Consider the following 26,140-nt stretch of genomic DNA (forward strand, 5'->3'; position numbering starts at 1 on the left):
TAGGGGTAACGCATCTGTCCATCTCAGCTTGCTCCCTGCGCATATTTTGCTTATTTTACTCTTCAATATGTTGTTCTGGCGCTCAACAAGCCCAGCACTCATTGGATGCCTGGCGCAGTGGAATCTTTTATCGATCTGAAGGCCTGCAGAAATCTGTAGTATCACGGCAGCAACACAATGCGGGCTGTTATCCGACCATATGACTCGTGGCAGGCCGAACCGGGAAAAATACTCTTTTAACATCAAAATGGATCACCTGAAAAGACATAGAGGGGGCCAGAACTCCCTGTTGGAGTAGCTGTTCCTTTTCCAACATTGTGTTGCAGGCATGTTATACAGTTCTGAACTAGACTTTCTGCATTCTTTCTTATGTGCATTTCCTGCCATACCGTAGTTAAATGCTGAACCATTTTCTTCGCACAGATGTGTGTGGGACTGTGGGCCATGGTGACCATTGCAGTTATGTGGGAGTTGGGCAGCATCCATTTTCTATTCTCTTTGTCCACCCAACATCCTTCCATGTCTAATTCTGCAGAGCCCTTAGCCCACCCGTCCATCTCCTTGGCAGTTGAATCCGCCTGCATTTCTTTGACTGTAGCAATCCCATTCTCTATCATGACGGGCACTTCGTCCGACTGTACTATCAACATTGTTGTTCTCAAGTCAGTGGCAGTTGGTTTTGCAATCTTGTCTGCAAATGTGTTTCCTTCTCCCACCTTACATGTTACTTTTTTATGTGCTTGGCATTTTATTATCGCCAGTCGCTTTGGACACATAAGTGCAGACAGCAATCACGCTATCAAAGGGCCATGTTGGATTCTAGATCCGTGTGATGTTAGGAAACCCCTCTCAGCCCAAAGTCGGCCACAATTGTGCACCACCCCAAAGGCATACTGACTGTCATTAGATATGTTTCCATTTAATTTTTCACATATTTCACATGCACTCATCAATTCTATTATCTCTCCTGCCTGCGCTGAATTGTGTGGGATCCTTTTGCTCTCTACAATAGTTTTTAGCATCGTGATATCATAGGCAGCAGTTGACTTGCCATCAGGTAATTTGAAACAGGAGCCGTCACAAAACAGATCTCCATCTTGCTCTTTCTGTGGGGTGTCTGTTAGGTCAATTCTTCCCTTTGTTTCTTCTTCAGTAACCATTAAACACTCATGGGGAGATGATTCATTTTCACCTATTTCTTCACTGGGCAGGGGCATCAATTCTGCAGGGTTCAAAGCGCAACAACTCTGAATCTGAATATATGGGGCGAATAGGACAATTTCATATCTAGTCAAACTAGCTGATGTAAGATGTTGAGTCTGCGTTCTGTTTAAGAGAACGTCTATGGTGTGTGGCACCATCAAAATTAGAGTGTGCCCCAACACCATTCCTTCGGTTCGTTTCACTGACGCCGCAGCTGCAGTGACAGCTCGCAAACAACGCGGCAAAGGGCATGCTACAAGGTCCAGCGCGGAAGAAAAATAACTGCATGGTCTATTTTTTCACCTTGTTCCTGTGTCAAAACAGCTAGCGTGCAGCCTTCATTTTCATCAAGTAATTTAAAAACGTGTTCATAATTTGGTGTGCCCAAAACTGGGGCGGAGCACAACGCCAATTTGAGCAGATCAAATGCTTTCTGACATTCCTCACTCCAATGCAAAGGCAACACATCCTTCTTTGTCAATGTCACCATTGGCTTCACAATCATTGCAAAATGTGCTATCCATTAGCGGCAATAGGAAGCCATGCCTATTACGGCTCTGACTCCCTTCTGTGTTTTTTGGAATGGGCATACCAGAGATACTTTCTATCCTTTCTGGTGTCAGTCTTCTCCCCTCTTTCGAAATTAGTTAGCCCAAATAGGCCACCTTCTTTCGACAATACGGGAATTTTTTCAAAGATGCTTTATTCCCATGCTTTGCTAAATGCGACAAAAACAAATAAGTTCCTTTTTTACAAATTTCCTCTGTTTCAGCAGCAATTAACACATCATCTATATACTGCAATAGTACACACCCTGCTGGTAGTTCTAACATGTCTAGTTGTTCTTTCAATGCCCTGCTATAAATACTTGGACTCTCAGTATAACCTTGTGGACTTTGTGTAAATGTGAATGAACGTCCCCCTAGGGTGAAAGCAAATAGGTATCTGCTATCCTTATGTACTGGAATGCTAAAAAATGCATTCTTCAGATCGACTACACTAAAATATGAAGCCGAAGCAGGAATCATAGTCAAAATGGTAGTGACATCTGGGACCAACAGGAACTGGGGATCAACTACTTTATTCAATGTGTGTAGATCAATTATAAAATGGAACGGTATTTCATTACCTCCTTTCTTATAAACTGGAAGAATAGGGCTGTTACAAGTGCTACCAGTAATCTCTTCAATAACGTTCCTTTTAATTAAATCTGAGACAATACATTTCAATGCTTTTTCACCCTGAACTGAAATTTTATACTGGGGAATCTGTGGCAATGTTACTCCCTCTTTCAAAATGATCTTCACTGACTCAATTTTCAGACATTCAACATCATTATCATTCATTGCCCATACACAAGTTGGTACATGTCTTAACTCTGTTGGCAGTGGTTTAGACAGGAACTCGGACACTGGTACATTTTGTGGTGCTATTGTCAAAAACACTCCATCAGGAGTACAATGGATAAGCACACTTAATTTCTTTAATAAGTTCAAACCAGTTCTCGCCACAATTTTCTGTGAACAAGAACGGGCAATATTCAGTGAATGGTCCTAGCGTTATCTGTACCGATTGGGACACAGGATTAATTACTGGGATGCCTGCAAACCCTCCTGAAACATTATTTTGCCCTGACAGTGGTATTCCTGGAACCAAGTGGTGGTCTATTGAGCACTTCTGTGCACCTGTGTCCACAAAAAAATTATGCTCCTTATTCCCAACTTTCATTTCTACGTAGGGTCCTTTCTGATCAACGGGAATAGACACTGGTTCCGACCCCTGTCTTGGGCTATCCTAGCGAGGGAACAATACATCATCTGATGTCTAGTCATCAGAATAGTATGTATTTGGTTGAGTATCAAAAATATTCCCGTCCCCACCTCCATTGTGCTGATTCTGATTTTGGTTCTGATTCTGGTTGCCATTTCCTTGTTTATTCGGGTTTTGCTGCATACTATTATTTCTATCCTGCCCCTGTGCTCCCAGGCGACCTCTGTTCTGTCTTCTCTGGCCATACCCATTCTTATTTTTGCAAGTGTGGACATTATGCTCGCCAACGACCCTCTCCACTACAATATGCACACCTCCATGCATGTTCAAATTACTTCCTCTCCCTTGTGCATTTCCTCTTCCTCTATTATGACCTGCTACCTGCTGTAGTAACACCCTTGTTTTTAGATTCACTCTGTCTTTTACTTCTTTTTCATTCTCCGTATTCACTATGTTTTTATAATACTGGGCCATGTGTAATACCTCACTCAGTAATTTTGCTTGCCATGCACTTTCTGATGTCATTATCAAGGTTTGCATCAGAGGTAACAATCCTCTCACATATTTGTCAACAAATTGGGCCTCATTACGACCCAGGCGGTAAGTTACCGCCTGGGTCGTACCTTTACCACCATGGCGTAAACTATGTTTACGCCATGGTGGTTGGCGGACTTACCGCCCCATTCCGAGGTTGGTGGGGCGGTAAGTCCCCAATCCCCATTTACCCTTCCCCATTCCCATTTTTGCCCCATAGGGCATAATGGGAGTGGGGAAGGCGTTAATTACTCCACCGTAAATTACGGTGGCGTAATTAACAACAAGGTCCCTTAGCGCCATGGATTTTAACACCTGCTAAAAGCAGGTGTTAAATCCTCCATGGCGCTAAGGGACCTCGGAATCAGGTGGTAAGGGTCGGCGCTGTTTACGCCGCCGTAAACCCCTTACCGCCTGGGTCCTAATGAGGCCCATAGTCTTTTTCCCGCCTCAGTACTTAAATCTTGCCTGCTAAAATCTGTAAACACTTCCTCAAATTTGTTGAACTAGTCTGTAGCCAACTCATCTTTGTCCTGCACACATGCAGTTAGTTTGTCCCATACAATTCTCATCTCTGGAACTATAATCTTCAATCTCTGTATTATCAGTGCTGGTAATGCTGCCATATTTGACGATGGTTTTTCGCCTGCTTTCCTGTCCGCATCCTCTTTTGCGAAATTCTCCCACGTATCACCGAAACTCTCCTGATCATCTACTTTTCTTATTTGTTTCGTAAAATTACTGGGAATATCAGGTCAATATCGTTCATAGTAAAAATGGACGATTTCAAATAGGACTCGATTTCTTTATAGAATCCCACCAGAATTTTTCTCAAATCAGGGATCGTTTGTTTTATATTAGTCACCTCTTGTCTGGAGAAAGGGACATGTACATACTGTGCTGTATAATGTGCTTCTGTCACCTGCGCTGGATGTCCACCTGCGGCAGGAATTTCTACTTTCGGCACAAAAGTGGGTGGAACCTCCCTCATGGGAAATATTGCACTTGCATTTCCTTCTCCCTCTCTCATATGCAGCGCTGTTGCCAAATCAAGGGATGCGGCAGTTACTCCTGTATCTCGTGTAAATCCTCTCTTATAAACTGGCGTTAAGTCAGGTGGACAACTTTGCTTTTTATCTACATACTTATCCTGTAGATATTCAACCATTACTTGCGATGCCTTCCTCTGCATCCCTAACGTATACTGATCAAATTTCTCATGCACCTCCATTGTAGGAATGCTGGCATCTGTAATCCATCTAAGTGCCTCCCGTGTGCATATTTTTGTTTCTTCACTAACATGTTTTGACGGCAGAAACAATTGCTGTTGTACATATGGTACCGCCTCTTGCCTACCTCTTCTTATGTCTTTGTTTCGAAACCCAGACATAGAGAACATTTCAGAATACAGTTCATCAATTTAATGTTAAACTCTAAATCACTTTCTCTTATACGCGCAAAGGCATTCAAGTCCTGCAACTTCTGCGGCGGCACCATTCCAATTGATTGCTTCCATCTCTCCATCAGATATTCCCCCATGCATTCCAACAATACCTGTTTTTCACTGAGCTTCCTATAATCGTACATCGATCCCAGCGATGAGGCCTCATCATTCCGTCAATATATATTTCTGCCTGTTCTTTCAGCTCCTTCTTCCTCTCTTTGCTGACCGCACTACGGGTTATTCTAGCATACGCGTTTTGTGCATGCCCTGCTCCCCCCACCCTGTCTTCTCTATTCACTGTTGATTCAAGCTCGGTAGGCGGAGGGGGGAGTGGGATTGTGTGGAGAGGAGGGGCTGGTGCAGATGGTACAACTGGAAGGGGGAGTGGTAGCTGCGGCTGTAATGGAGGCTGAACAACGGGGGTGGGCTGGGGCAAAAGCTGAGCAATGGGCACTAGTGCAATTATGTCAGTCTTACGTTTGGGAGGTTCTTGTCTCTTTTCATTTAAAATCTTATTGATTAATTTGTCCGATGCATGTAATTCTTGTTGGGGATATATTTTATCTATGCCCATTTGGAGACTTCTATCCGCCTTTCTAATTTGCTCATCCCATTCTTTTTCTTCCTGATCTAGTGCTTTATCTTCTCTAGATTTGTGCCTACGTGCATGTTTCTCTCTGCTCCTCAAACGGAGCATAGCTTCCTTCCTCCAGTCTCTAATGACGTCAAATGTTCCAGGGCGAGCTTTCTTGTGCAGCAATGCTGATTTCAAATAATCTTTATGCGCCATCTCATAACTTCCATTTTTAGGCCATTGCAAAGCTTCTTCGTGTCTGGTTTGCTTATGCCAAATTTCACAAAACATTATTGCCCCATTCCATACTTCACATACATCTCATTTGCTGGCGACCCTATGGGTGGCACAGCGTGGCCAGTTTCCAAAGATTGTCTACCGCAGTGGAAAAATCCCACTAAACAGAAAGGCAATTTCACAGGCATGTTTTAATCTTTTTCATACCTTACCCTGGGCATTTGATCTTGCAAGAGCAACACTCAACCAAAATCAGGGCTATTAGAATTGGGGCACGACTCAGCTGATCAACCAAGACACAATTCGTCCGTATACTGACACAACCAAGGATCGCTGTGTCTGCGTATCTGGCTCACTCTGCCTCGCTTCGGGACCGTCGCCTTCTTGCTCTCTGGCCGGACACGTCGATCAGGGACCGGTTGAGTACAGATCTGCAAAGGAGTCTCTCATCACTTCCACAGGGGTGCCCCGAACACCTCTCGATCGCGGTTTGACGGTCTTGTCCTCAATTTGTTTTTTTCAGCCTTCTTCAAATTACATCGTACACGATGGAGCAAGTGGGGGAGGGTCCCTATTCCGGCGCCATTTTGACGTGGCCCCTAGGGGACCCTCGTGCAGGGAAACAAGGCACAATCACCACAAACGGACTGATACACCAGACACGAGGTTCAATTCCCAAAATCTAGGGTTTATTGCAAAGCAAATAGTGTCAGTCGGCTGACTGGGTCTCACATCCCGCAATGTGTGTCACCTAGACCTCGTGGGACGCAAGAGAGCAAACATTCTACATCAGTTCCATATATACAAAAAGACCATCATATTATCAGTAGTGACACATCTGAAACCGCCCATAATGTATCTTCTTTAGCAAGTGTTCGATGATTGACAATTATGACAAATATGACAAATATAACACCCTTAAAGACATTTATTCAGCAACAGTTGCGATCTGCGAAGGTGCAGACACTATTCTTTGTTACCAAGAACATAGTGCTCTTATTCTGAAAGCAAGCTGTGTTCGTAGCAGGGACACGTTCAAAGCCTTACTATCTATTGGTTTCTATTTGTGAGCTAGAGGTCAGCTCGATCTAAAGGGGCCGACAGTTTCTGCCGCTCCAGCAAGACTACCTGGCATCTGTTTAGTGATTAAAGGCCTTTCTGCTTACTTCCAAGGACTTGTGAGGGAGGGAGGGAAACAGTGCATCGCTGCCTGGGGTGTCTGGGCTGTCTCTCAACATGTAACTTGTGGCCTTGCTCTGTGCATGAGCAGTACGAAATAGAATTCACTTTTAGCAAAGCATTTGAACAGAAGCAAAGAAAAAGCAAAATTACAAAATGGTGAATTCTATTTTTACAAAATGGACGCTCTATTGTTATGCTGACAATTCTTTACTGACGATGCTGGTCATACGATGCGGTTGGTTTTCAGCCAACATAATATATCGTCTATTCTATGGTAGGGTATTTTCTAGACTAACACCACTGGGACATCACCCGAGGTGTTCACCAAGCATTGTTCCTTCTTCCTTCCCCAAACACTACTCACCTTCGCTGCCTCCCAAGATGCCCACCCAGCAATGTTACTCCTTCCCTTAGTACCACCAGACTGCCATAAGCAGGCTGTTGACCTCTCTGAACTGCCACCTCAGATGTTCACCAAGCTATGTTCCTACTTCCTTCCCTAAATACCACCCGACTGAGCTGCCACCCCAGATGTCCACCCAGCAATGTAACTCCTTCCCTGAGTAGCACCAGACTACCATGGACAAGCTGTTGCCCTCTCTGAACTGCCACCCCAGATGTTCACCAAGATATGTTCCTTCTTCCTTCCCTAAACACCACCCGACTGAGCTGCCACCCAGATGTTCGTCACTATGTCCCTTAGCACCACCACTCTGCTCACTGTGCCACATTTTTGGTTCTCACACTGTAGCTGTGCAAGTCATGTTATTTTAGCAGTCCATGGCAAATACTGTTTACATTTCTTCCATGATCGGCTTTATACAACTAAGGTGTTACCTGCACAAAGCCTTTACTTGAATATGATGTGAAGCATCTCTTGGTTCAGAGATATGTAATGGCCATCGTGTTCATGATAACATTGGCTGCACATATTTGACCTTTGACCTCTTTTGTCTCTGCAGAAAAACGGATATTCAATCCACGTATCTACAAAGGTAAGTTACATTTCTTTTATCAAAAGAGGGAATTTCATGTACTTATGCAAACATAAATTGTGCTTCCAATAACTATTGATTTGTAGATGTGCACCTGCCATGCTGATGAGATTGCGAATGATATGCTACAGGTATCTTTTATAAGACCTCCATCGTCCTGTGTTTATGTTCTTTGTATATTGTGGGATGTTAGGGAGAATTATCTGTTAAGGCTAATTTTCCAAACCTAGTGAGTCCCCCAGAAGCTTTGCTGGATTTTTGGGGTTTATTTTTTTTTCTCCTGCTAAGAGTGAGACTCTTTTTCTCCCACTCTTAGGCATGATTTGAGGTACGTCTTTGACTTTTTATGTGCTTATGAGCTATGGGGTTCCTTTTTACTCCGTAGGGTATCATCTGTTTTTCTGTATGTGTGGTACACAGCACCCTCAGTGCAGTAACAAAGGGGTGTCATAGTGACCCCCAAACATAGACTCCATACCCTGGGACTGACTACTGTCTCCCAGGGCATGTAAAGTCACCATTGGCTTTACTAGTCTCAAATTGTGAACAGAACCAGTACAAACCGTCATATTGTGGAAGTACTGGTGGGGGTAATTCGATTGCCTCTGGGTCTGTTTCCCAAGGGGCACTGTCCAGTCCCCCCTTGTTGAGTTTCTGGCTGGTGGCAGTGGATATCACACGAAATATTCCTCCGGAATATTTGTTATGGGATTTTCCCATTGATTTTAAACACACCACTTTTTGGTGCAATGTTTAAGATACCGCTGGGTTATTTGTTTAATATGTATTCCCCAGTTGGGTCTTTTTTGCCAGGACTCGGTTTTTAAATGGCGTTTGTGTTCGTCTCTGAAACTCTAACCCAAATCGAGCCCTTTGTTTCACTTTTTGGCAGGCTTCTGCACAGGAGCCCTCCAAAGTGGAGCCACTCTGTCTGGGTACCACAGGGGGTGTGGGAGGGGGATTAGGCACCCTGGACTGAGTTGCCTTGGCAACTCAAGTCACACTCTTGTGTGATTGGCCCAGTGGTGAGCCACCCGGCTCACCACTTAGCATGTTTGAGTGACAGCTAGGCTGTTGAATGGGGGTTTTTCTGCATAAAAGCAGGGCTTTGGGGACTGGAACTTCAGAAGTAACCACATGACCTAAAGAATCTGAAGAGGGGAGTAGCTGAACCATCTACAACGATGACACCACCGGTGGAGCCCTGCTGTACGAACTCACCACTTCCCCGACAACAGAGATCTTCTTCCAGGAGAGTCTTCTTCCCTTTGAGCTGGTGGGACCAACCAGTTTGCCTTTTTCATCTTCCTGGACCTTTCGTGGTCGAATCACCTGTGCCAAGCACCCCGGCGGCCAGATAGCCACGCTTCACTACTGACCGCAAAAAAAAGGGTCGTACCTTTTAATCAGGAACTCCACGGCTGGTTTCTTCCCTGGCAGTGCAACGACCTCCAGCTTTCTTGCTCGTCGAGATCATCTCTTCCTGGGGTCGAAGCCACGACTTGCACCCACTGCCAGGAACAACTGCCACCGCTGGAGCTTCCTAACCATTTCAGGTACTGTGTCCCGCCTGGTCTCCCTTGCAACGGATTGTCCAAGGTGTCCCGTAAATCCTTGACTTTCCAACTCGGTTGACTTCAGACCTGCTAACTTTGCCTTTCTGAACGAATCCAACCTCTTTTTGACATTTTCCGAAAAGACTTTGAGTGCATTTCCACTGTGTGATCTTGGGCACATTCCACCTTGCTCTCTCCAAGAGTGGGTGTGGCCTATGAACTTTGGCTCTACAGTAGGCCCTGCCTTTCTTGACTTGCGGTGGTTTTTTAAAAGTGTTGGTACTGTGTTATTTATGTACTGTGCCTTTCCTCTCCCTTTTTCAACGAATTATTGGAGTGCCATCTAAGGTTACACGCTCACCTCTGTTTTGCTAAAAAGTGGTGTCTTAACCTAGACTTGTCGAATAATTAACTTGGGAGGTGTATATACTAATAGTGACTGTGTTTGAACTTGCTTGATATTAGTGCCAGTGTATGTTCATCAGTGTGTTTTTAAATTAATAATTATATACTTTTAATACCAAAGCTCTCGTCAGTGTTTGCTTGTTCTACTGTATTTTTAGCCCTATTGTGTATACTCTATATGCTGCCTAACTCTTCTTGAGAGAAGTCTGACTGCTCAGCCACAGCTACCAGGTAAATCTGGGTGGTACAGACTGCTACCAATTGGGTTTACTGCTTACTCCTGTGGTCTTAAACTTTTTGCAGTGGTCCCTAAGGGAACTGCACAGGTTTCTGCCTAACACAGGATATCTTTATTAATAATAGTAATAATAATAATAATAATAATAATAATAATAATATGCATTTATATAGCGCACGAGCCCTAGGGTAGCTGAGCACTGCTTATTATTACACACGGTGTGTGGTGCTCACTGTCCAATGCTTGCATGCCATTGCGTCCATACACACAGAACAGGAAATAAGCTTCAATAATCAACTTATTATGGCAAAGACTCCTCTAGAAAGTGCACAATTGTGAATTTAAGTCAACATCTGTGTACACATGTCCTGGAGAGAGGAGCTGGGTTGCCATCCACTGATGCTCACTGCATCTACTAGGAACAAACAAGCAATTAATGCAATGGACATATAATTGTTAACCCAGGAGGTAGGCAAAGCAGGGAGTTCACAGCACCCCACTCAGAGATGACCCTTCATGCTCTTCTTTCATATATCCTGAACCAGACACGCAAGTCAGCTCAGCCTTTCGCGTCCCTTAGCCACAGAGCGTGCATGGGGTGCTAAGTGATAGCCAGACCATGGCAATCTGTCTGTCGCTAAAGAGATAGTTATTCTTGCATTGCCCTAGAAAGCAAACCTCAAACATGCATAATTTTGTATTTCCTCCCGCCGTGTTTTAGCTGCTAATTCCATCTGCTCATTCCTGAGCTACCACTGGGCAGATCCTTATCAAATACTAGAATGAGGCTGTGTGTTAGCTGCTAATTTTTTTAAAATGTTTTTATTTGTCATGGCTGTGAAAACACAACCTTTCAAATATTTAACAATAGAACATGATTCGTTCATATAAAATGCTTTACAACATAACATTCAACAGAATCACAAATTAATTTCTGGCAAAAAGAATTAATTTCTGATACTTTACATTTCTAGCAACCTCTAGATCATCAGAGTCTAATAAGTGATTTTCTGCAAACATATGTTTTAAGACCCGCACGCGTACGTCTAGTAAGGCCTGACATTCAGCTACCAGGTGTTTTAGGCTCTCTGTCTATTTCGGACTGATGCAAAATCTACATTCTTCATTTAGACTTTCTTTCCTCTGAAAAAGTATCTAATTTGTGTGACATAAATTCAACCTTATTTGCATGGAGCTCACCCTACTTTTTGGGTCTGGACATTTTGTTAAGTAGTCTTCTACCCAATGAAGTTTCTTAACTCTGTGTGGAGAGTTCCTCAGCGATTTTAATTTCATGCATGATTCTCCTGTTTTTATCCAATCGTGCCACTACAGTTTTTTTATTTTTTTCAGCTTTTTCTGGATTAGACACTGGGAGAATAGCATCAATATTTGCCTCTTCCATAGCCTTTTTTATTTACGACCGCCAGGTCGTTATATTCGGACATGCTGCCTCTAAGATGTACTGTCCTACTGTTGACATTATGGAATTTTTTAACATCACCATCAGGTATTTAAGGTATAGTGACATTAATTTCCACATATAGTTGGCGTAGAGAGACAAAATGCCCCATTCATGTCGAAGACGGCACAGTTTGTGGTATACCAGTGATTGCTTTCCAAAACTTCTCCTCCTTTTTTTGCCACACTTCCTCCGGGTTGTAGTCTCTCGTCTCTGCACCATATAGCACAATGGGTATGACCTTTTGTAAGTAGAATGTGGTTGCCGGCAGTAATGAGAAATCCCTGTTTTCATTTTTTCATCTAAGTCTCGATGGTATGGTTTGTCACTCAGACTGTTACTAACAGTGAGACCGAGGTATTTAAATTCAGATACCACTTCAAGGATTACATCCTGAAGGACCCATGATCTTGCTTTCTTATCTACTTTATTTTTCATACCTTGAATCAAGATTTTGCATTTCGTTTGATTTATTTTTAGTAAGTTCGAATCAGCGAACCTGCATAAACATGACAGAAGGGCACGCAAAACCCTGGGAGTTCTAGCCAAAAACACAAGGTCATCGGCATAGAAAAACCAGGGGATCACCTGACCTCCTAATTGGGGAGCATCTGATACCATTTCTTTAAGATCGTGACATATTTCAAAGATGAAGAAGTTAAATAGTGTACTAGCCAGTACACAACCCTGCTTCAATTTTCTCAGTGTCTCAATTGGCTCCAATAGGGTACCATCCTTTGAGAGTCTAATTTGTAAAGTAGTATTTAGATGAAGTTGATTTATCCAAAACACTAGGTGGTAAGGGCAATTGGCTCTTATTAGTTTTTCAATCAGAAGTTTCCTACAGACAGAATCGAAGACTGCCTGGATGTCTATAAAGTCAAGATATACCTGTTGGTTCTTTGCTTGTTCTTGCTTCTTAATAGCTTGCAGGACATGCAGGTTTATAGCTGTGCCCATCACTGGCATAAAGCCTGTTTGATTTGGATCTCTCAATCCCCTCTTGTCTAGCCATTCATTTAAATCTCTCAATAGAAGTCTCGCAAACAATGTGCTTGGGATATCGAGAAGCGAAATAGGTCTATAGTTTGATGGATCAGTGTTAGAGCCCTTTTTGCATATTGGAATTGTTACAGCCTTCTTCCACGATGGCGGCAGACATTGTGTCCATACTATCCTTAAAGATTTGCCCCCGGCTAAGGGATGTTGTTTAATTACAAAATGTGGAAGTCCGTCAGGAACCGGTGCTTGAGATGCTGACAATTTTGAAATGTAGTACAAGATGTCATCTATTTCAAATTGGATGTTCACATCTTGTGTCTGTCTATCCATTACAACTGGATGGTTGGTGTTCACATTAGCATATAATGACTTGTAATACGTTGCCCACACTTTTTATGGAATGGGATTATTTTGAGATATCATTAATGTTTTATTTTGAGTGTTTTTCAACAAAGACCACATTTTTACAGAATTTTTGGATTTCAAAATTTTGTGAATCATATCAGCATCTTGCTTATAAAGTCGGGCTTATCTTGCCCGAATCCAATTTTTATAGTTACACTTTATAGTTGTCAAACATTGGGTTCTTTCTGAATTGCTCAAATACTTAGTTTTTCTTTTATCAGCTCTAAATGGGGCTTTCCGCATTGCAAGATCATGATCATACGTGTGGAGATTGTTATTAGAATGTTTCTTTCCTATATTTTTCTTTACCTTGAAGATCTGCATAACATCAACAAATGATATTGATTGCTCAGTGTTCCGATCATTTGAGCTGTCATAGACTCTTGTCAGTCTATCAAGTAAACTTTCCAACACTTTAGGAGACCATCTAAATCTATTGCAGGCTGTGTTCAGAGTCATACCGCAAGCTGCTAATATTTGAGGTTTAATGCCACCCTTATTCCACTCCAATTGCGTTGTCAATATGTCATGATCACTCACAACCTGTGATATGATCTCAAAACTAAGCACTTTGTTAAACAATTCAGCATCCACATAGATGTAATCAATCAAGGCCTCTTGGTTTCCTCTATGCCAAGTTGGTCGATGAGGTATATCCCCCTTTTTGGTTCTATTAAGCATGCATAACATTCTTTCTGTCATCAATCTATTCCACCGTTTTACAGTATTCAATGGATCCACTCCAAATTTCCTCATGCAATTTATGTTCAAATCACCTGTTATAACTACATCATTACAATTTGTTTCCAAAACTGTCAGATCCAACAAGTTCTCCAGTGCATAAAAAAGAAAATTCATCTCTTATGGCGACATGGTTCTAATATATATTAATGAGACCAATTGTGTCAGAGTTAGTAATGATCTTAACCATTTGTAGAAAGCTATTTGGGGATGCCCATGGTTCAATTTCCAGGTTAGATGAAGTTTTCACTGCTACCATAAGGCCTACCATTGGCCTACCCTTAACTGGCATAATGGCAGGTACAAGAGACACGTTGTGATTGTCCCATACCAGTGGAACTGCAAGCCATATCTCTTGAAATGCTAAAATGTCATAAGTCTGTAGCAAATTGTGTGTTGTACTGGTTAGATGTTTAAAACCTTGTGTATTCCACGAGGCTAAGGTACACTTTATGCAATCTAGTTAACATTGATTTATTCTTGTGTCCCGTGTAGTGTTCATTTGGGTATTTACAGTTGTCATATTCTGCTGTTGATTGCCCATTTGAACGTTTTGACCAGTGTAGGTTTTAGAAAGATATTAGTTTGTCACTGTTGTGGTGGGGTGAGGATCTTGACCAGATAGGTCTAGCAATAAAAAGCACAATTCATATAATTCTAATCTTGCTTGCCAGAGTGTATTTTTTACCAAACCCGATCTGATCCATAATTCCGCTACTGCTAGGTCATGTTGATGAACAAACGTTATTTGGTCTATATCTGCGGAGCACAGACCTCCCAAAGCTGGCACATCCGCAAAAATGTTTAACACAGATTGTCTATTTAGAACAAAGGGTTGATAGGGATGTGAAAAACATTGCAGTGTTAAGCATTTTAGCTCCTGATTTCTCTTTGAATTGCCAGACATTTGTCTCGGTGTAAATGGTTCTTTAAACTGCACAAATGGTGCACTGCACTGAGGAGTATCTCTCAGTTGCTCCCCACTATTCCGAGATGAGGTTTGCGGAGTCACTGTGATCTCTCGCTGGTTTATTAGCTCTTCCTTTTTCGCTTGGGAGAAGAAACATATAAGTGATTCATCTATTTCACCTCTCCATTCATCCATTGTCATTCCCCTTTCTTTATTTGACTAAGTAGAGTCATTTGACATTATTTCTCTATTCATTCTCTCTTTCCGGTTCTCAATTTGTTTGGGCGGCAACCTGACAGCTTCATTCATTGCAGATTTCTTGGTCTCAGCAACCTTTACTGCCCCCGACATACTCATATTTTGTTGGTTAGATAGCATGACCAGGTCCTCCAGGGGTTGATAAGGTGGGCATAAGTCTAACTTTTGTTTAACCACCTCAGCTCTTTGTGTGACTGCCTTTCGATATTTATTGACTATAGCGCTTCTTGCCACTGCCGCTGCAGATTTTGGAGTCGTCAGTTGGTTTAGAATTAGCTGTAATTTTTACATTCTTGGATTTTTTTGATGTTCCCTGGGACACCTTGCGGTATCTCCATTGGAGTAACAGGTTTTCTTCTTGAGGTTGGGTGGGAAAATGAGCATGATAGGACTGATGAGTTATGGGCAGTTGGAGAAAACATTATTGGTGATTCTGATAGGTTTTGATTATTAGAGCTTGTTCATGATCATCCGCTTCTAACGTGTGCGCAGCTCAGTTCTCCTTTGCTTCATGGATATTAACAACAATGTCATCGTGTCTTAGGGCCTCTCCCTTTGTTTCTGACAATAATTAAATATTCTCAGGGATATGTTTACTATTTCCCCACTAATCAATGACACAATGTTTACCTGTTTTGCCACATTAGATGTTAAGCGGGGCAACAGGTGACCATGTGAGTCAGTCCACGGTTTGAATCCAGGTGCACAATAGGATGTCAGCCAATAGGGAACAAACACGTGCGTTTGTTGCCGATTTACTGCTTGTGCCATACGGGCGGAGATTTTACATTGGGACGACTGTTAGGCAGAATCCTGTGCAGGGCCCTTAGGGACCACTACACACAATTAAGACTACAGGTGGCAATACAAGTGTTACCTTTGGTACAAGCCTGTACTACTATGTCAGAGTGGAAGCAGTGGCGCAGCAGCCAGGCTTATCTCAAGAGTATATGAGCAGTAGCAGAGATTACACAAAGGGACCACCATTACTGTGACTCAAGCAAACACTGACTCAAGGTTTCAGGTAGAAAAATATAAGTACATTTATTTTTAAACCATATGTTATCAACACAACACTTCTATTAAACTTAAACAAAAAACACACGTCAAATATACTACAACTAACCAATTCACTTTGTACAGTATGTCTCATGGCAAGTACCCTGTCTTTGAATGAATCAGTGTTATGAACAAAACATGTTACCGCAAACACGAATGCGATCACTTTTTGACAGTTTGGTCTACTAAATAAACATGTATCCGTGACATGAAATGCTACCAGGGCAAAAACACACTGAGCACCTGAGATACCCAGAGGGAGTTGGAGGCAAAAATCACAGGCAATATTTTGGTTAGGCAGGCAGAATCAAGAAACACTCAGAGAAAGGAGTTCAAAAGTCAAAGGGTCGGAGCCAGGGTTAAGTGACACCGGAGACCTGTGCTAAAGATTACCCAGTTAAACAGTTCACAATTCAACATAGCCAAAAGTACTTCGATATTGTCAATGTTCAGAAGCAAAAGTTATAAGAAGGAGGGAAGACAAGGACAAGGCTTGAAGATGAAGAAAAGGGGGTTCACCCAGTTTCCTCAAGCAGAACACAGTACCTTCTTCCAATGGTGCAGCTGGTCCCCTGGCAGTTGTTTCTGATGGTTTCCCGCAGACCCATGATTCCTGGAGCTTCGTTGTGAAGGAAGACGTCTGAAGGGGGTCTGCACCACCCAGGGATGAGGCCGGCAGCAGCGACAAAGAATAAAAGGTGCTCTGCTTAAAAACAGGAGAGGATCTTCAGGTGGCTATCCGGACTACTACAGCAGCATGCAGCAATTTCGACCACGAAGGTGACCTCTGGCTGAAGATAAGCTGGATATCCCCACTAGGCTCAAGGGAAGAAGGCTCAGGACTGGATCTTCTATTAGCCGTTGAAGGGTAGATAGCTCAGGACTGCAGCAGGTCTTCACCGGGACGGGGTAGTTGCAGCAGCCGTTGTTCTCTCCGCTTCTCTTCGGTTCCTTGTAGTTCCAGTGGTCACTCTCTGACTTCTAGCCCAAGAGACCTGCCTTTTATGTGCTAAACCCCCATTCACACAGCCTGGCTGTCAATCACCCAGCAGGGGGGTTGCCCAGGCGCCTGGTGGAGGGCTTCTGAGCAAAAGCCTGCCAAAAGACGGTGAACAAAGGAGGCAAACCTAGTTTGTTGCGCAAAGTAAAACACAAGAAGGACTTTAACAAAAAGAATGGCGAATAAACCCAACCAGAGCCAAAAGAAAGACAATTTGGTCAAGCAGGTTTCTGTTTGAGGCTAATATAATGGCCAAGAACAATGCCATGTTCATCTAATATAATCGCGGTATAAAAGTTAGGGTAGATACCACTGCCAACAGCCAAGTCGAAATGTTAAAAGAGCCAAACAATGCTCTAGGAGGTACAGATAAAAAGGGATACAAATTAACCCTTTCCAGTATTCCATGGAAGATGGGGTGTACTGGATATGTGGTAGATTGACTAAGTGAAGTTAATGGTAACCTTACCCTTTTCTGGGGGACTGTAGTCAGCCTCAGTAATGGAGTCGGGGGAAGCCTCAAAGACATCCCTGTGCCACGGTACTGAAGGTGTTCTGTGACACACACAAAGAAGGGGGCTACTGAAGTGGTGTACTTCAGAGTCCACAATCACAAAAACATAGAAATACACATGGCAAACACAGGTAAGAGTGGGGGAAAAGCTCACACTCTTACCAAGTAGAAAAAAAAGAAACTCCAGAAGTCCAGCAAAGTTGCTGGGGGAATCACTGGTGAGGGGAATTAGCCATAAATGAGAATTCTCCCTAACAACGACATGCCCATCTTCAAGGATCCAATAATTTCTAGATGTAGCAACGAAGTTGCCTCTATTGTTTTGTGGATCTCTCACAGACACCCTACCATGGCCACGTAATCTAAGCAGGGTACTTGCAAATCACAATGTTAATGGCAGGCACCTGACCAATTCCAGAGTTGAACACCACAGTCCACCACAACTTTAGTTTATAAATAAAATATATTCACATCCTTCACCCAACGCCCGCTGCCAGCTGACAGCCAACAGCACTTCACCAAGCACTTCCACCAAATGCGCGCGTGCCAAATGCACGCGGCCAACAGTTTTATGGTGTTATGGGGAAAAGGGGCAGAGCTTAGTGCTCAAAATAGTAAATAAGAAAGTCCTTTGCTTTAAGTCCAGCTGAGCAATGAGTAGCCTCCACATCTGACAGCACTTCCCTAAGCACAAATAGCTGCTAATTCCATCTGCTCAGTCCTGAGCTACCACCAGGCAGCTCCTTATCAAATTTCTAGAGTGAGGCTGTGTCTTAGTTGCTAATTCCACCTGCTGAGTCCTGAGCCACCACCAGGCAGCTCCTTATCAAATACTAGAGTGAGGCTGTGTCTTAGCTGCTAATTCAACCTGCTCAGTACTGAGCCACCACCAGGCAGCTCCTTATCAAAAACTAGAATGAGGCTGTGTCTAAGCTGCTAATTCCACCTGCTAAATGCTGAGCCACCACCAGGCAGCTCCTTATCAAATACTAGAGTGAGGCTGTGTCTTAGCTGCTAATTCAACCTGCTCAGTACTGAGCTACCACCAGGCAGCTCCTTATAAAATATTAGAATGAGGCCGTCCCTGAGCCTTTAATCCCCAGTGGCCAACATATAGGTCATGATGGGCACAGTTCCTGAGGGAAACTCTTCAGACAAGTAACTACTTTAGAGTTGCAGAAAGGGGCCAGAAAGGGTCCAGTGACTTCGCACAAGACACCGTAGGAAAGCTCCCTAGACTCTCACACCAGAAAAAGTACAAACCACCAGGGAAAAAGACCCAATACACCACTTGCAAGGATAACAAGTTTTATTTCCATACAAAAGGAAAAAAGCAGAAACGAAGAACAACAACATGTGCAGTATATTATAACCATACACAGCATCATGAATGACGTCATTGCATACAGTAGAAAACCACGCTGCTGGTTGGTAAAACTGTACACATAGGTCACCTGCTCCATAAGGGATGCCAGGCCAATGGTCTCAGCCTCGTCCGCCCATCTTCTTCCAAGTCGGCAATTCTGCAGTCATCATTCGTCAGCCGATGATCAAGTAACAATTACATTACTAAGTACAAAAGACACATCTATCTCTATGTAACAGGGCACCAGGTACAAAGCAGACATGGGCCTGCTGGGAGGTGGGGGTTTGACAGAGGCCATACTAACTCACAAACACTTCGCTCACCCCCCAACAGGCCGGCATTCTTCCAAAGTCTCGCACCGTCGTTCTGGCTACAATTTCATCCCTCCCTGCACCTCGCAGCACAAATCACCTGACCTAGGAATAAAGGCAGAAAACCCTGGATTCTGATCTTCTGATCGATCAGAGATCCGGCAGGTTCATGGTCAGTGGTCTGGGGTTATCTAGTACACTCAAATTTGAGGGTCTTAAGGCCAAAGCATGTGGGTGCTATAATTTAGGATTTGGTGGATGTTGGAGGCCTGGGCCCTCCTTCTCATGGGATTGTGCTGTACACAGACAGTCAGTCCTCCATCCATGGCCTTGAAGGGCACATTCTTCCCAAAGTGGGAAGGCTGGCAGCATTTTAGGACAATGAAGGGTTTTATGGAACTGTGCAGCTGTGACCTTTCTCAACAGGGGGTGGGACACAACCTATTATTTTGCTAATGTTTGCAGCCTAGGCCAGGGGTGATGAGTGTCGTGCCAATTTTAAGGTGTGTGCCATCATATTGCTGCTTGTATATAAGATGGCTGCTATTCCCATGTGTATACTACACTTACAAAATGTATAATAACATAATCTTGTAACTGTCTGTAAGCGGTTGGATTGTGGGACAATCGTTTTCCTTTCCCAGCAACACCCTAGAGGGATTCCAGCTGTAGGCCTGGGCAAACTGGTTGAACGGACTCCCAATCACACAAATCATCCCCAACGCTTCACAAGAATCGAACAAGTCTTAAGGTAAACAATACCTAAACCAACGCAGTAACTCAGCAGCAAAGAGGAGTTTGCAGCTGGATGTCTTCAGGATGTGCAGCACAGGACCCGGTCCTTGGATGATTGATTGTGGTGACTGAAGACACGACTCTGGATGGGAACCTGAAGCAGGGAACAATGGGAAATACTCCAGACAAAGGTTTCCTTGGTGCTTCTTACGGCTCTGTGAATTTACCACCCTTTTTCAGCAGCCAACCAAAGAACGAATATCGCCAGTTGAATTCTCATCACTAATATGGTCCTGTACTCTGGTGAGTGGTCGTCAAGGATTTGAATCAAGTCTCTGGAGGTCCAGTTGGATTCCACCAAAGTTTCCGCAATGTTCAGAATTTGGGACCCCATGCACTGCACAATGGCTGTAGGTCCTCTTGTATTCACGTTTTGTAGCCCAGCAATGTCACAGCATGTCGAGGGCTGGCTTGTTTAGCAGGGCTCCTTGAGTTTACTGGCTCCTACTAGACTCTGGGACATGTTCATTATTTTTGGCACACACCGATCGCTTGGAAGTAACGGTAACTGCACGCGCTGGTTACATGGTAGGTTCTCTGGTTGCTGGAAATCATCTCAGCCGGCCTTTCTTCATCTTCCTTTTTGGATTTCAGTCCAGTGGTCGAATACCTCTTCAGCTCCCATGCTCAGAGCTTTATACAGAAACCCAGCCAATCAACAGGTGCGCAACATTCAAACCTGAGGGTTTGACAGTCCTTCCAGGAAAGCCATCCTTCCTGTTGGAACTGGTTCTAGGCAGGCAGGCTAGAAGACAGAGTTGTGGAGTTTCAGATTCCTCCCCCATTTCCTGTCTTCCAACGCATTTTTAAACCTGGGCCAGCTTGCCCAAGGTCTTCCGCCAAAGACAAAACTTACACAAAGGACTTTCTCACCCTGAAGGATAGGGGAAGGACCCAAATCGGGCAAGCAAATAAAAAATGGCAAAATACGAAGACAGGGGCCATTATGGGAAAATGGTCACACAAGGGTGCCTTTCTGTAGCTGTGAAAACAACTTGTAAGTAGGCTGCACCTAAATGGTAGAAAAAGATCCACTGCCAGCAGCCATTTAGGTTAAGCTTTTCACTGTTCCTAAATGTTACGGGAGCAGCGAGAAAGGGGATACAATGCATCTCCCCAGCACTCCACATAAGGTGGTGTGCCGGTCTCACAAAATGAAATGTAGAGAGGATAGAAATATCTGTTCTACCCTTTGGAACAGTTGTTCACAAGAGATAAGCCAGAGAAAATAAAAAAAAATATAAAAAATTGAAAATGTGTTACAAAGTATAAACTATTGTGAGTCTAGAAAATAGAGTAAAATAAATGGTGAGTGGGGAATAAGGTTCCTGATCACTGATCAACAATGAAAAATAATCCACAAGCCCAGCAACAAGTTCTGGGGGTCTCACAAGTGAGAGAGATTTGCCATTCCAATGAAACTCTTCCCTATCAGGCAACAACACAGGTTCTATCTTCCCACAATCCCACAGGTGTCCAATGAAAATGGTACCTCACATGTGTGGGTGCACCGACCTGGGCGCACCACTGGTACACGAAATGCCCTGAGAAGACTGGATTGGGAATTCTGAACAACCCACAGATTTGGGCTTGGGGTGTCACAGCCGCCAAGAAAAACAGGGAAACCCATGCATTTCTGAAAAAAGACACATGTGACAATCCAAAGAGGTCTTACTTGTGCTAATCACAATACAATTTAATACCCAAAATGACCAACAAATTCCAAAATGTAAGGATAAAAAACACAATTTTGATATATTTGCGACCAGGAAATGACCGAAACACGTGGTCAATAACACACATCCTACCTTTTCACGTTCCCACAGGTGTCACAATGAAAACGGTACCTCACATGTGTGGGTGCACTGTCCTGGGCACAAAGGGAAAAGGCTAAACCACTGCTACACCAAATGCCCTGGCAAGACATTGGGCCTCATTACAAGTCCGGCGGTAACCGTGGCGGTAAAACTGTCTGGTTACCCCTGGACTCGTATTACCATTCCGCCTCTGTGATTCCCAGAATTACCGGGGCATTACAACCCCGGTTTTCCGGGAATCACGGAGGCGGAATGGTGTTAATCCCCATTCCCATTGAGTCCTATGGGACTCGATGGGAATGGGGATCATGGAAACACCGGCAGCATCTCGTAATGCTGCCGGTGTTTCCTCGTCCGCCTGCAGGCGGGCGGTGTTAAACCCGCCAGGTCAGACCTGGCAGGAACATCACCTCCCACCTGCAGGATTCGGGATCAGGCGGTCCAGAAACAACGGTGGCGGCGGGTTTACCGCCACCGTTATTTCCGGACCGCCTGAGTTATAATGATGCCCATAATGTTGATTTGCCATTGTCCACAGATTTGGCCCAGAGGTATCACAGCCACCAAGGAAAATAGTGAACCCCATACATTTCTGAAGGGAAGACACTTGTGGGAATCTAAAGAGGCGTTGTTTCCGTGAATAAGTTCAATTTATTACCCAGAATGCCCCGCAAATTCCAAAATGTAGGGAAAAACAGATTTTTTAGACATTTGCAACCTGGACACCAGGGAAACACACGGCGAACAACACATGCCCTACCTAGCCACATTACCAGAGGTGTCCCTACAAAAATGGTACCTCACATGTGTGGGTGCCCTGACCTGTGCACAAAGGGAAGAGGCTACACTGCTGGTACACAAAACACCCTGAGATTTGGCCTCCTGGGCAATGCACAGATTTGGGTCTGAGGTGTCAGCCAACATGGAAAACAGGGAATCTAACCCTTGCACCAACCCTAACCCCTAACCCTAACCCTAAATCTAACCCTTAATGTAACAGTAACCCCTAACCCTAATCCAATATAACACATTTCGATGGATCCATCGAATTATAGACAACAAAATGGTAATTCGATTGAATAGCATTCCGATGCTTGTAATTCGATGGATTGGTGTTAGATGCAATAGCATTCGACGGATTGAACAGGTACCCTTATCTCTCAGTGGGCTGGGCAGCCCGCAGGGTTTATGCTCGAGTCGTTTCCAGCACAGTCTCTCACGCTGTACGCATACCCAGTGGTACTGTTAGGGAGAATTCTCATTCTATGGCTAATTTCCCTCACCTAGTGAGTCCCCCAGCAGCTTTGCTGGATTTCTGGAGTTTATTTTTTCCACTTGGTGAGAGTGTGAGCCTTTTTCCCACTCTTACATGTGTTTTGCCATGTGTATTTATACTGGTTGTGTGATCTTGGGCTCTGGAGCACACCACTCCATGAGCCCCACTTTTTGGCGTCTGTTACACAGCACCTTCAGTGCAGTGACGCAGGGTTGTCTTTTAGACTTCCCACTGACTCCATTTTTCTGGGGCTGACTACTGTCCCCAGAAACATGTAAATGTGCCATTTACTTTATGTCGTCATTTAAAACTACATCTTACATGGAGTACTGGAAAGGGTTAATTCCTATCCCTTTTTTTCTGTGCCTCTCTGAGCTTTGTTTTGCTCTTTTAACATTTAGACTTGGCTGGTGGCAGTGGTATCTATCCTAACCATTCTACCGCGATTATACTATATAAACGTGGTACTGTTCCAGGCTAGCATATTAGCCTCAAACATAAACCCGCTTGACCAAAAACTCTTTCTATTGGCTCCGGTCAGGTTTATTCACCATTTATTTTGTTAAAGTCCTTTTTGTGTTTTACTTTGCGCGGCAAAGCAGGTTTGCCTTCTTTGTTCACCGTCTTTTGGCGGGCTTCTTCCAAGAAGCCCTTCTCTTGGCACCTGGTTGTCTACGTGGGCTGTACGTGAGGGAGGGGTGTAGTCAGCCCCTGCACAGGGTATCCTTGGAAACCCAAGTCGCACTTTGTTGTGATTGGCTGGGGTGGTTGTCCGGGCCGGACAACCCTTCTGCTGTGTGATTGACAGCCAGGCTGTGTGAAGGGGAGATTTTCGCATAAAAGGCAGAACTCTTGAGCTGGAAGTCAGAGTTGCCTCTGGAACTGCAAGGGACTGAAGGGAAGCGGAGAAGAAGACGGCTGCTTCAACTACCAAGTCCCGATGGAGCCCTGCTGCAGTCCTGAGCTATCTACCCTTCAACTACAAGAGAAGATCCAGTCCGGAGTCTTCTTCCCTTGAGCCTGGTGGGATCAACCAGCTCACCTTCCACAGCCAGAGGATCCTCTTCGTGGTCACAACCGCTGCACATTGCTGTAGTGGTCCGGATGGCCATCTGTAGAGCCTCTCCTGTTTTAAAGGAGCACACCTTTTATTCACCCTCGCTGCTGCTGGCCTCATCCTTGGGTAGTGCAGATCACTCCACATGTCCTTCTTCTTGTCCCCACGACTGAAGCTCCAGGAACCGTGAGACTGCCAGAAACTACCAGGAACAACTGCTGTGGCACCAGCTTCTTCAAAGAAAAAGGTACTGTGTCCAGCTTTGAGGAACTAGGGTGAACCCTTTTCTCCTCATCCATGGCTTTCCCTTGTCTTCCTTCCCTCTTATAACTTTTGCTCCTGGCAACCTTGAATCGTGAACTGTCTGACTGTGTGATCCTCAACAACAGGAACCCAGTTCCACTTGACACTGGCGCAGGCCTATTGACTTGTATCTTCTTGTCAGAATGTGTTATCTGATTCTGTCTGCCTTAACAAAAGTATTGCCTATGATTTTTGGCCCCAACTCTCTTGTCGTAAGTGTGTTTTAACTCCGGTAACATTTCTTCCCGCGGGTATGCATATCTTTATTAAGATGGAACTGTCATCACTGTCAAAAGTGATTGCATATGTATTCACGGTAATGCCTTATGTTTCATAACACCAGTCTGTCAAATCCTAATGTACTTACCTTGAGTTGTTCTGCACAAGGAGAATTTGTTATGTGTAGTGTGTTTGAAGTATGCTTTTATTTAATAGAAGTGAAGTGTTTTGTGAACAGATGGTTAAAAATAAATGTACTTTTACTTTTTAACCAAAAACCTTGAGTCAGTGTTTGCTTGAGTCACAGTAATTGTGGTCCTTTGTGTAATCTCTACTATTCCTCATTTGCTCTTAAGATAAGCCTGGCTGCTCCGCTACTGCTACCACTTTAACAGTGTAGTACAGGCTTGTACCAAAGGTGAACTTGTATTGCCACTTGTAGTCTTAATTGTGTGTGGTGGTCCCTAAGGGCACTGCTCAGGATTCTGCCTAACAGGTACTTTCACACAACATGTACATCGTGATTCCATATCGTGCTCGCTTGCTTGGAATATACTGCTTGAACAGTAGCCAGCCTTTGAGCAATACCCAAGATTCATCAATGGATATGAATATAAACCTCAGAAAATCGCTGTGCAAAGTGCTTCAGTGGTGGATGAATTTTGAATAGCCTATCACAATTTGGGTCAGTTTGTGTGTTGCAGTGCTAGGAAACAATCTCTACTCATTATTCATGGAAAAAAAGAGCTTGTCATTGCAACTTCAGTAGACCAGTGTAGTGAGGTAGACGGCTTCTGCACCATTCCAGAACAAGTCTGCACCACTTGTCCTGGGCCTCAAGCACAGGGATCATATCTCTCCAGCTCTGAAATCTATTCACTGGCTCCTCGTGGCTGCAAGGATCAAGTTCAAGACCCTCTGCATCGTCCACAAGGCATTCTGGGGCCTGGAACCACTCTACCTTCAACTTTCTCGCCCAAAACATCTTCCTTCTCGAGCACTCCGCTCATCCACCTCGAACTCCCCAGCACTTATCCCTCCTCCTTCTTCCTTTCTGCACTTGCACATTCTGAGTACTAACAAGGCATAGTATGTTCCCCCCTCCCCCTCTGCTCTTAATATTGTGTTGTAACTTGTATTTCACACCCTCCCTCCCTGCCCTTTGGGCGCTTTGAAACTGTTTATTCTTATTGTTTAAGCACCTAACAAGCAAACAATAAATAAAATAAATAAATAAATAAAGTAAATAACTCTCTGACAGTCAGATGCTTCTTCAAGCAGAGAGTTAGGGTAAGATCATTATTTTGTCCTCCCTGTTTCCCCCCTCCTTAAATTGTTGCGCTAGAAACACTTGTGTACAGACGCGTTATAAATGTCATATCATATCATATCATTTCCATGAGCAAAGTGAGACCCCAAAATGCTCTCATCTCAGTACCCATTGTTGCAACCCAGTGGTGTGCTCTGGAATGGTTGTTCAGATTGGTTTGCTTAACCATATCTGAAA

At 43.9% G+C, this 26,140-nt stretch overlaps 1 protein-coding gene across 1 annotated transcript in view; it reads left to right on the plus strand.

Moving 5' to 3' along the window:
- Positions 1 to 26,140, plus strand: part of LOC138498728 (CD5 antigen-like) — a 688,494-nt gene that overhangs the window by 622,247 nt on the left and 40,107 nt on the right. Inside the window, exon 6 of the mRNA XM_069622366.1 lies at positions 7,907 to 7,939. Within this exon, the coding sequence (XP_069478467.1) occupies positions 7,907 to 7,939 (33 nt within the window). The remainder of the gene's footprint in view (positions 1 to 7,906; positions 7,940 to 26,140) is intronic.

This window comes from Ambystoma mexicanum, chromosome 5q (genome assembly GCF_040938575.1).
Source record: "Ambystoma mexicanum isolate Mex_15411 chromosome 5q, UKY_AmexF1_1, whole genome shotgun sequence".
NCBI lineage: Eukaryota > Metazoa > Chordata > Amphibia > Caudata > Ambystomatidae > Ambystoma > Ambystoma mexicanum.